Source organism: Hydra viridissima, unplaced genomic scaffold (assembly GCF_058129835.1).
Source record: "Hydra viridissima isolate aposymbiotic clone 2 unplaced genomic scaffold, HvirCarnegie_v1 scaffold_15, whole genome shotgun sequence".
NCBI lineage: Eukaryota > Metazoa > Cnidaria > Hydrozoa > Anthoathecata > Hydridae > Hydra > Hydra viridissima.
Genome location: NW_028324314.1, coordinates 9,593,051 through 9,605,318, shown reverse-complemented (window position 1 = coordinate 9,605,318; position 12,268 = coordinate 9,593,051). Strand labels below are relative to the sequence as shown.

Sequence of the window (12,268 nt, the reverse complement as noted above, 5' to 3'; positions counted from 1 at the left end):
ATCGTAAGTCAAGATTACTCATCAAGAGGCTGGCTGGTGAAAAGTTCAAAGAGCGTTTTTGTGTAACAAGGATACAAGGCAGAGGAGGATCAGTCGGAATATGGGAATGCTTCTTCCATAAAGGAACAGGGTCATACAACATTTATAGCGGCAGAATTAACCAGTACAACTACAGAGACCCTCGAAAGTGAACTTTTGCCAACAGCCAGAGCTTTTTATGGAAAACGACAACAATGGATTTTTCAGCACGATGGCGCAACGGCTTACACTGCAATCTTGGTTAAAGAATGGCTTGATCAGAAAAACATTATGGTCATGCCTTGGCCAGCTCGTTCTCCAGATCTCAATCCCATTTGGGCTTGGATAGACAAGAGATTGGTCAATGAGAGCATAGCCAGTGTTGCGCAATTACAGCAGGCCTTAGAAAAGGTTTGGAAAGAATTTCCAAGAGAATTATGCATCTGACTGGTTGAATCTATGCCTAGACGTGTTCGTGCACGTGTGAAAGTTCGTGGTGCACATAAAAAATACTAAAATGCTCCCTGAGTCTAAATTTTTGCTCTGTTTTTTTTTTTTTTTTTTTTTAGCAGTTGTATATATTTCTCATAAAAAAGTATCTTAAAATTTTTTTTGGAAGAATATTTTTTTTTCTTATTTTGTTTATAATACTACTGTTAAAAAAATTTAAAACAATTTAAATTATTAACTTTTTTGTTTGCTTTAAATTTTAAAAAAACATAAAAAAAATCATATTAAAAATCAACTGATTCTATATTTATGCAACCCACTGTAGTAATGAGTCCTGCTGTTTTTTTGTTTTTTTTTCTGAAAATAGAATTATTGGTTGATTGTTTTTAAGAATAGACAAAAAGTTCTTACTTCTCTCAACTTGTTTGGTCTTAACTTTTTCAATAATAAGGTGTCTTTAGGAACCAGCTCCAGACTTGGCCTTTAGGTCATATTTAACTGATTGTTTGCTCACTAATAGAGATTTCTTTGGCCATCTTCCTCATAGATGCTCTAATAAACCTTAAAGTCCTCACAGTCTTTGTCTTATCACTTTTAATCTTAGTGCAAAATTCAAGGGTGCAAGCTGTACAATATATGCTACTGAGTTTACAATATGTTTCTGAAGTATATATGCTACTAAGTTTACAATATATATTTCATTAAGACAACTTAAAGAGTCATCAATCCTTTATAGTAATTTCTATTTTTTCTTTTTACTACAGCAAGAGTTTTTTCTTTAGATTAGACATGGCTTAGATTCATTTCTTTTCAACCTTGTTGTCCTGGGATCTTTGAAAACAAATTCAGGAAAACTGTGGAGGATGAATGATAATGATACTTGTATTATTGAGATAACCCAGGAAGCTTATGACGAACTGCCCAGTAGGGTGAGTACATGCTGCATTGCATAATTGTTTAAAATAATTGTCACAATTTTTTTCTCAATCTGATAATTTTTTTAGTTTTAATCAATTTGATAAAAATTTGTAAAAAGAAAAATATAATATGCATAGACAAAATTAACTTTTTTAAGTTGTATTATATGTGCTTTTGCAGCAAGCATTTTTTTTTTAATGTGTATTTGTTTCAACTATCAATAAATGTATTTTAATTTTTTAAAAAATTGTAAGCTGTTGTCTTGATGATTGGATTATTGTATCCTACTTGAAACCAAACTGTCAACTATTTTTCTTAATATTTGTAGAATTTTATTCAAGATAAGTTTTTGTGTTTGGTTTTTTTATTACTAAATTATCAAGGTATTTCTAGGATGTTAGAGAAACACTTGGTTTTGGTGTAGTTGCTAATATGCTTCCTTGTGTTATGTGTCTTTCTCCTCTTGAGGTTTTTCAAGTTCTCCATGGCCAAGGTAAAGTACTGCCTCAATGTTGTTTTTTTTGCATGCTTTTTTAGTCTTAAAGTCATGCTTTTTGACTTCAATATAGGATCATGAATTTAATGGTAATAAAAATCATTGTTAATGTGCTATTTTTATTTAAGTAATATTTAAAGGTGTAGTAAAACTTATTTTTAATAAAAACTAATGTTTTACTTAACTAAAGTATCTGTTTATTTAGTAGATATACATGTACACATATTATTTATAGTTTATTTGTTTTATGTAATTAAAGCTTTGACATATATATATTTGCAAAAAATTTTGAAGTAAAAATTATTTATTGTTTTATGTGGTTTAAAAAAAAAATATTGATCTAGAGTTTCAAAAAATGGTTTGGCATGACACTGAAGAACATAAAAAACCTGTTATGCAGCGAGTCTGCCAGTACTTAAACTTGTATGATACTAATAAATCCTTGCTGAACAGTTTCATTTACAACTCGACTCGTCTTGTGATGAACCAGAAAGATTGTTTGAACATACTGTTAAAGTAATTGAAATTAAGATTTATTTATTTTAGGAAATAAGATTTAATATTTTGTTAAAAAAATAAATAATATTTTTTTAATAAAATTTTTGTTTAACTGTTAAAGTAAATCAAGTTAACATTTACTTATTTTAGCAACTAAGGTCTCATATTTTAAGAACCAAGGTTTTTTAGATTTTTAAAGTTTAACCTTAAATTAAGAATTCAAAAAATTTTATTTTGGATGTTTGCTTATCAAATTTAGATATTGCGGTGTAAAAAACCCTTGTTGGAATGAAGTAAGAAATTTCATGCACTTTTTCAATACTCAACTTATTGACTGTGAACAGTGTGCTTTTACAAGCATTTATTGTGCAGAAGATTTGCGTGGATTTAAAATTTTTGTCATTAGTTTTCTGCTAGAAATGGCTCAGGTAATATATTTAAAAATTCTTTAATTTTTCTTATTTTTTCCATAAACATCTCAGTTTTTTTTGTTACTAATGACCTAAGCTTGTGCAGAGTTTTGCTTTAAGTCTTTTAAATTAAAACTTTTTTAGATGCTTTGGCTTTTAATTAATAAAAGTTAAAAATCATTATGCCTTATTTTAAACTTGTTGGCAAAAAAGACAAAATACTTAAATTTCCTCCTTAACCTCCCTTCAACTTTTATCAACAGAGCGTAAGAAATTTTTAAATTTAAATCTTAAAAAAAAAATATTAGGGCATGATAAAATAAAAGTAAGAAAATCCATGTTACACCATAGCCAATAAAATTAGTTTCTGTGAGATAATCTCCAGGATAATTGTCTTATCACATATGGTTGCCTAAATGTCTAAAAATGCAGTAATCAGCAGTTTCAGTCATTTAAATTAAATTTGTTTAGCCCTTCTACCTTCCACCATGGGGGTCCTCAAGTATCACTATAGACAATTAACAGTAAATTAAGTAGTCTTACATTCCAAATAAAAGTTTTTTAGATAATTTTCTTTTTTTTGTCTTTTTTTCCAGTTAATAAATAAATAAATAGTAATAGATAAATAAATAGTAAATAAATATTTTTAAAAGGCTTAATGAGATTTTTTGAAAGAAGAGAAATTAAATTAAGTAGGATTAAAACTTTCCATAAAAATTGAGTTTAAAATTGAAAAACTCTTTAGAACCTTTGTTCTAGCAAAGGTTCATTTTGTTTAGATACCAAAAAATATATCGACTTTTTAGGACTTCTCAACTCGGTCAGTTTCATTGGATGATCTTTATAATGAGAATGAAATTATGATTGAACTGAAAAGAAGATGGGAACACAGGTTTGTTCAGTTTTCATATTTTAGTTCATCACTATTATACAACTGTTACATTTATGGTTTTTACACTAGTGATTTGCTTTCAATAAATTTTTCAATGATTGCATGGAGCAGGCTGGTTGAATATTTAAACAAAACTTATGGGTTTGATAGTTTAGATACTTATCTAATCTGCTGTTGTTAAATTTATTTAAATGTTAAAGTTTACCTAAAAACTATTAATCTACAAAAGTATTAATGCAATTTTTTTTACATTGAAATAAATCACTTCATAGATAAGCTTTACAAAACTGTAAGTAAATTATGCTATCCTGTAACTCATTTGTTACTAAAGGCAACATTAGAAGATTAGAATAATCAAATAGTTTTGTTTGATACATTTTTACATTTTAAGTATCTCCTACATTACTATCCTTTGCAGTTACTGTTGCACTTACATTAGTAATAGTATAAAATGATTGGAAGAAATTTACGTCAAAATTATTTTATGATAATTTGGCGTAATGGAGTTGCATGTCAATCCAATTATTATGCGTTGTTGTGGTATCAGGGTGTTTTTATGTGCCAAATTACCATAAGCGTGCCATATATCATAGACTTATGGGTACTATTAAAAGTCAATTTTTGTTTTAGCAACTTTAAATTTTGTATAAATAGAGTAAACAATTTATTAGTAATATGTTGACTAAAAAGAAATGTAATGTAAACGGTCTGATCTTCAAAATATTAGTTATAATACAATAAAATAAATATTAGTTATAATACATAATTGGTATTATTTTTGATCACCTTTGGATCATTAGAAAGTTCTAGAAGTAAAAAGAAATGTAATGTAAACAGTCTGATCTTCAAAAAATTAGTTATAATACATAATTGGTATTATTTTTGATCACCTTTGGATCATTAGAAAGTTAATTAGAAGTAAAAAAAGTTAAAAAGAGTGATAGGTAAAGTTAAGGCTATCAAAAAGAACAATTTTTGGAGGTAGTTGAAATGAAGGTTTTAAGTTTGCACAAAAAAACCTCCTCATTAATAACAAAAAATTTTTTTTGAAGTTTTATCAAAAAATGTTCAATTAAATTATTAAATGAATCCTTAGCAAAAAATACCTTCATGAGAGACAGTATTTGGTTTGAAATATATAGTTTAATTGTATAAGACTATACATACATACATACATACATACATACATACATACATACATACATACATACATACATACATACATACATACATACATACATACATACATACATACATACATACATACATACATACATACATACATACATATATACATACATACATACATGTTTTTTTTACTACTATGATGTCATCTAAGAAAAAGTTACAAGTTAAGAAAGCTTTTGTTTTAATTTCAGTTTGTAATTTATTAAAAGCTATATGTTTGTTGGGTTTAACATAAATTTACCAAACCAAATTTATTAGTTTTCTGCTATTTCGCTGTTTAAAAAATAGGCTCCCAGTCAGATACGCTGTTTGCACGGTGGTAAGGCCTACAGTATAAATCTGCCATGATGTACATAATCCCTTAACACACACTCAAACTAACTTGAGTGTCAATACTTTTTAGTGTTGTTGCAAAATCTGAGAAGACTTTTCTGAAAACTATTAGGCTGTCAGAAAAGTCTTGTTGGTTTTAAAAGGTAAACTTTAACACTCAATAACATTCGTAATACTTTCTCAAATCAGTTTAAATAAGAACAATTAAATCAGCAAACTTTTGCAAATAAGAAAAAAGTAGATTTATTCTGTCAGGAAAAAATTTTGGTGCTCAGGAGTCAATAAAATTAACCAAGGCCATTTTTGCCTGGTCCTGGTTGGCAAACATTCTATAAGTAAGAAAGTTATTGAAGTACTTGAAAAGGTGGTAGTTAGTTGCCGCAAGGTCTGGGGAGTATGATAGGTGAGGCAGAACTTTGATGCTCATCTCATGACCAATACCAGTTGCTTCTTTCATAATTTTCCATACATTTTGTCAGCTTCAACTCTCCAGGATTCTGCAGTAATGGTTTGGCCTGGTTCAAAGAAGTTATAATGGATCAAATTGGCTGCAGACAACCATACTGTAACCATAGTCTTTTTTTTGGTGGATGTTTGACTTCGGAAAGTGCCTGGAGGGCTTGTTGTCGTTTAACCACTGTCCCAATTGTCCCTAGTTATTGTACAGAATTTTCATCTTGCATCATGATTTGGTCTAAGAAAAGGTTGTTTTTGTTGCATATAAGCAAAGAAAAACAAACCTAATAATGTGACAAGCTCTGTCAATTGTTCAAATTGTGGGGCATCCACTTTCACCTTTCCCATTGTTTCAAACCATCTTGCTGACTTACTCCCAGTTCTGCTGCAATCCCCCAAACTATTTAGAAAGGGTTGGTTTCCACCACAGTCTTCAGATCCTTGTCCTGGATTACTGTAGGTTGGTAACAACAGAGCTCATCATAGAGGCTGATATCTCCATAATGAAATTTTGTGAACCTATGCTGAATAGTATGTTTACATACACTATTGAGCCTAAATGCCTGGTTAATTTTTTCAGTCATCTTGTCAGCACTTTGTCCCAATATGAACTCATACAAGAAAATTGACCAAAAATTATCCAATAAGATTGTATAGCAATTTGCTAAGAAACAAAGAAAATATAACTGCAAGTATGAATAGCATCATTAGAAAGAGCGTTCAATTCTGCATTGAAAGCTATATAATGAAATAGAGTACATCAAACCAATAAAACTTTGTTTATAGACAAAAATAGCATACATAAAACCAATAAAACTTTTCCTGCAACTAAATATAATAACCATAATTGAATTAACTCTAGTAATAAAATAAATAAAAATCTTGTTTTTCATAGGTATAATTTTTTTTCTTTGTTTTTATTTCAAGTATTATGAAAAAATATTGTTTACTAAATAATATATTCATAAAAAGATATAATTTTTTTGGGACTCTTTTTAAAAAAATTGATCATCAGGGGTTAAATTCTTAACTATCAATGTAATGAATGAATTAGAAATGTTTTGTGAATTATATTATGTGAAAGAGGACTAAAACTTTTTCCTTAAATGTTTTATTTTGAATTATTTTTTGATCATAGTGATTGTTTTTTTTTCTCAAGCTCCCACCCTTATTTGTTTTTCAATCAAGACCGTGTCACCATGACATTTTTTGGATTCAATGTTGATGTATCAGGCAATTTATTGGATCCAGACCGTGGAACCATCATAAAGCAGGGTATAATGTCAAAAGAGCTTTATGCTGATATTTATCGTCAGATGCATGGAGCTAGATGGGGCAGTTTAAACACCAATTACAAACTTTTATCTCGGTACATTTTTCTTTTCAATATTTCTAAAGTTTTATTTAAACTACATTTTTGCTTTTAAAATCTTCTGTTTTTTTTCTACTTAATCTTGTTTGCTTGTATTAATTTCTTTTTGCTTATTGTCCTCTCCAGCACATTTTTATTTCTTTGTCATCATCTTCTTTTCACTTTTGTTATTTAGAAAAGAAAAATTAGAAATACTTTGTTGTGTACTTGGTGTGAATTGTTTTGACCCAGACCCTTCATATGAGCTAACTATTGATAACATGAAGAAAATACTAGCCATTCACATGCGATTAAGGTTCATATAGCTTTACAGTTTAATACTTTTGTTATTTATTAAAATAAAGTTAAAAAAATATTTTTTATTTTTGTTAAATTTTAGATATTGTTTTTTAGATGCATGATTCCAGTAATAATGATGGGTGAAACTGGCTGTGGTAAAACAAAATTAATTAAATTCATGTGTGCTCTTCGAGCTGGAGAGACAGGAATACAAAACATGTTGCTTGTGAAGGTTGTGCTTCTGGTTATATAACATTTATAATTTCATAACAATATAAGATTTTATGAAAACCATTTTTATTAAACAAAACAAATAAATCTAAGGTTATGGAGATGGTTTTAATTGTAATAAATCAAATATATATGCTCGCTAGTAATGGAGCTCTAAACAGTTGAAGGTCTCTTGAACTAACAGAAGGTTTTAGATTTTTTTTATAATGATCTGAAATACCACTTTTCTTAGATAATTAACTTTTAAAAGCCATTTGTGATTGTAATTTAAACATTAATTTCTTGTTTAATTCTTTTTTATGAGCTACAAGTATAAGCAAGCAGATAGTAGGATGCATATATTGAAAAATGGTTCATTTAGTTTTCTAGCTTTAGAAACTAAGTTTTATTATTTTATTTAATTATACTATATATACCAGTGTATAAGAAGAGATTAAAGCAATTTAGAATGAGTTAAAAGTAGTTTTTAAGAATCTTAGCAGACAAAATATAGTTTTGTAAAAAATGCAATTTCGCTTTTACACTGGTTACAAAAGATTAAACTAACCTTTTCAGTTAAAAATAGGAGACAAAATTATACATTAAGTTGACATAATTGTTGCCTGTATGTATATTTTATTTCGTAGTAAAATTGCTGGGTTAGTTTGTAACCCTTTTTTTAAATGAATTTTATTTAACTTATGTTACTCTGAATACCCAAGTTTTAATAAGGCTTTTGTTCTAAATTAGGTCCATGGAGGTGTGACTCATCAAGATATTTTGATAAGAATTAATCAAGCAAAATCTTTAGCAAAGGAGAACTATGATAACTACAAGTTAAATACAATTTTGTTTTTTGATGAAGCAAATACATCTGATGCAATTGGACTAATCAAAGAAATTATGGTTGATAAAAGAGCTGATGGTAAACCATTGGGATTGGCAGAGTGTGGACTTGAAATAATTGCTGCTTGTAACCCATACAAGAAGTAAGCTATGTAGTCTTAGCTCAAAATTTTAACAAAAAGTAATTAAAATTCAAAATAAAATCTAAATTCTATGGCAAGAATTGTAAATAAACCAAATAGTTTGTGGCTTAAAATAAACTTGTGTTTTGTAAACATTTGTCTAACTCAAATGATCTTTAAAAGGAATCAAGTTTTATTTTAATATTCTTAGTTTTAGACTTTGAAATAGAGCTTTTGTTTTTAAGGCATTCAAAAAACATGATAAAAAAGTTAGAATCTGCTGGATTAGGATACCATGTGAATGCCAAGTCTACCTACGAAAAAATTGGTAATTTTCTTTGTTAACAATCAAGTAAAAAGTAATGAAGTGAAAATTTCTTTATGAACTACAAATTCTTTAACTTAAGTTTTTTTAAAAAATCAACATTTGAAACAAGGGTAATAATTAAAAAAACTAATCATTTTATAAAAAGTTATATCAATTATATTATTAATGTATCTAAACAATTACATTAAGAATGTAAATGTTTTGATACATATCTAAAACAATGTTAACTTTAGCTTTCACAGTAACACTTCATTCTGTAAAAGCAAAGTTTTAAAGCCTATGTTTTCTTACAAACATCAAATAAAAGATGAACATTTAAGTATATATTGATTGAGTATCTTGGTCTTATAAACCTATAAACAAAAAATGTATATTGCTTGAGTAACTTGACCTTTAGAAGAAAACTTGTAGGCTTGATATTTTTATTTTTAGAAATTCTTTTAAACAATTTATTAAAAAGTTGTTTTTGCTAAGTAATTTACTATTTGTTAAAAAACTGTTTTTGAAATTGAACACATAATATGTATAGCTATAATAAATATTTTAGAAATTATTCTTTTATGATAACACATTTAAAGTATTTGAAATTGCATACACAATAATATAGCTGTTATAAATATTTTAAAAATTATTCCTTTAAAATAACACATTTAAATGAAGTTTCAAATTAGGCCACATATTTCCAATCTAAAAAAAAGTTGTTTTTTTTTTAAGGTGATATACCTTTAAGACAACTGGTTTATCGAGTGCATCCTTTACCAAAGAGTATGATTCCTCTTGTTTGGGACTTTGGTCAATTGGATGCTGAAACTGAAGAAGCTTATACTAGACAAATCATTTTACGATATGTAAAATTCAGTATCTTAATTCCAGATTTTCATTGATCTTTATTTCATGCAACTTTGCTTCAAAAAGTTTTCATGTATTTTTAATTAAAATATACACAAAGAAAAAAATGCCTGCTGTTGTTAAAAACTTGTGATTTATCATAAAATTCCTTGCATAGGTCAATGAAAGAAAATTACCAAACAACAATCAATTTTTTGAATTAATTGTTCATGTACTTGCAGCATCTCAAGCCTATATGAGGAAACAAAAGGTATGTCAATTGTCTATTTCTAGGTTTGGTGTTTTATTTTCCAAATTTGAATGTGCAAGTGCAAGCTAAACTTGGTAGCTTTGATTACATATAAAAACATAAAGTTCAAAATATTCAAGTTCAGAGGAAGCTAAGAAAGAAAAGCAAATTCCTCCTTTACATTTTGCATCTCAATACAAATAAAAATGCTTCAAATATATTTACCACTAAAAAATTTTTCATCTTTATAACAGCAAAAAAACATTTTAAATTTAATCAAGACAATCATTATCTACTTTTACTAAAAATTATGCTTTCAGATAAATACTTATATGAGCATTATTATCTGATATTTTTACAGTTAATTAGTTTACCTTTCAAAATACGTGAAAGCTTGTCCCCTCTATTCTAAACTAAAAATTTGTAAGTGTTAAGCTACTTTTAGGGCATGGAACAGGAATTTAGTGTGAAAAATTGTCATATTATTTAGCAATTAATGTTTTATCTATTGTTGTTATAACAAAGTTCCCCAAAATGCATGCTCAATTTTTAAAATACAGTTAAATTTGAATTTTTCTATATAAAATTAATTTTGATAAGACTTACTTTTTTGAGTCAAACTTTTGTTAAACAAGAAGGTTGTTACTCTTTTCAAAACTAAGTTAGATAGGCAAAGTGATCAGTTTTCAACATTTTTGTTTTTTGAATTTTGGCTAATCTTTTCATAAATAAACTCACGCTTTTTCTAAGGATGAGTGTAGCTTTGTCAGTTTGAGAGATGTGGAGAGGGCTTTGTTGGTAACAAGTTGGTTTTACAAGAGGCTGGAGTTATTTGAAAACAACAGTTATGACTCGGTAAGTTTTTAGTAATTTAAGTTCTGACTTGGTAAGTTGATTGGTCAGTAATTTGAATTTTTTGGGCTGATGGTTTTGTCTAAGTAATACCATTTTCACTAGATAAACAAATGATATTTAGTTTTTTACATAAATTATTTTGTTTTTAGTCTAATTATAACACGAAGTTGCAGTTGGCACTGATTTACTCATTAAGTGTTTGCTATATTGCAAAATTGGAAGACAGAGATTCATACCGAGAATACATAGCAAAGTATTTTACTGGTCAATTTATGTTAAAAAATGGTGCACAAGAAATTAAAGACAAAGTTGGGAGGTAAAAATATTTTAAACTTTATGTTTTTTTAATTCTCAATTTGCTGCTAAAAGCTTTTTAAAAATTTCTTGCTCTTTTTACAATCAAATTGCACAGCAATAAAATTATCTATTAAAGTGTTTTTTTTTCTTGTTGAGTTACAATATAATAAGACACCCAATAGACCAAAACTTTTATTGAAAATGGCAAATGATACAATAAAATTTTTTTAAATGATTACAATGTGAATAATTACTACATAGTTGACATCTTGTTTGCATTTTTCAATGTTTGAACCCTTTTAGGCATATTAGAAATTTACTTATGAATATCATCATAAGGGACTTCTTGTTATGTTTCATGCAATAATCTTAAATATTCTGTTTTTAATGATGGCTTCTTTTTTTTTTTTTTACTAAGTTTCTAAGTTATTGCCCAGATATTTGATGGAATTCATATCAGGTGACTGATTTAAACCTACAACTTGAGAATATTGGAAGGAATCCTTCCTGCAATATGGAAACATATTTAAGGAATTGATATTACCTTTGAACTCTAATAGTTCTGACCAAAAATTGCCACATATTACACTCCAAACCATATCTGAGAAGTCACCATGCTTCATTGTTGGCTTAAATTTTTTGGATTCAAATAGTTGGCTGTAGAGTCTCTCTACCCACACCCTTTCACTGTTTGAGAATAATGCAAATTATGATTCAATCGAGAACATAATGGAGTTCTAGAAGTTCTAAAATGCCATTGTTCTCTCCACCAATTCACAAGCCTCATTGATATATATATATATAGGTTTGAATTAGATTTGTGTATTATTTTCCATCAATTTTTGGTTTGGTAATTTAGCCTCCAGAAGAAATTGTTAGATGAAATAGAGCTTGAAGATAACATAGCACAAAATGAAGCCTTGTGTGAAAATGTCTTCATGATGGTGGTTTGCATTGAGTTGCGGATTCCTTTATTTGTTGTTGGAAAACCGGGAAGTTCTAAATCTTTGGCAAAATCCATTGTTCAAGACTGTATGCAAGGAAACATGTCCAAATCTCATCTTTTCAAAAATTTCAAGCAGGTACTTTTCTTTGATTCTTTCTTTGATTTTTTTAGATTAATTTGTTTTGATATTAAAATTTGTAAAAATAATATTTTTATTGACCAATCGCACTATTTGATAACAACTCCTTTTAATCGTTATCAAAAATATATAAGCAA

At 27.9% G+C, this 12,268-nt stretch overlaps 1 protein-coding gene across 1 annotated transcript in view; it reads left to right on the top strand.

Moving 5' to 3' along the window:
• LOC145193379 (E3 ubiquitin-protein ligase rnf213-alpha-like) overlaps window positions 1-12,268 on the top strand; it is a 70,301-nt gene that overhangs the window by 36,712 nt on the left and 21,321 nt on the right. The window contains exons 31-45 of the mRNA XM_090072614.1: window positions 1,251-1,397; window positions 1,780-1,879; window positions 2,227-2,398; window positions 2,640-2,808; window positions 3,597-3,682; window positions 6,819-7,028; window positions 7,207-7,326; window positions 7,425-7,542; window positions 8,271-8,509; window positions 8,734-8,816; window positions 9,531-9,664; window positions 9,823-9,915; window positions 10,645-10,749; window positions 10,899-11,065; window positions 11,906-12,128. Of these exons, the coding sequence (XP_089928740.1) occupies window positions 1,251-1,397; window positions 1,780-1,879; window positions 2,227-2,398; window positions 2,640-2,808; window positions 3,597-3,682; window positions 6,819-7,028; window positions 7,207-7,326; window positions 7,425-7,542; window positions 8,271-8,509; window positions 8,734-8,816; window positions 9,531-9,664; window positions 9,823-9,915; window positions 10,645-10,749; window positions 10,899-11,065; window positions 11,906-12,128 (2,166 nt within the window). The remainder of the gene's footprint in view (window positions 1-1,250; window positions 1,398-1,779; window positions 1,880-2,226; window positions 2,399-2,639; window positions 2,809-3,596; window positions 3,683-6,818; window positions 7,029-7,206; window positions 7,327-7,424; window positions 7,543-8,270; window positions 8,510-8,733; window positions 8,817-9,530; window positions 9,665-9,822; window positions 9,916-10,644; window positions 10,750-10,898; window positions 11,066-11,905; window positions 12,129-12,268) is intronic.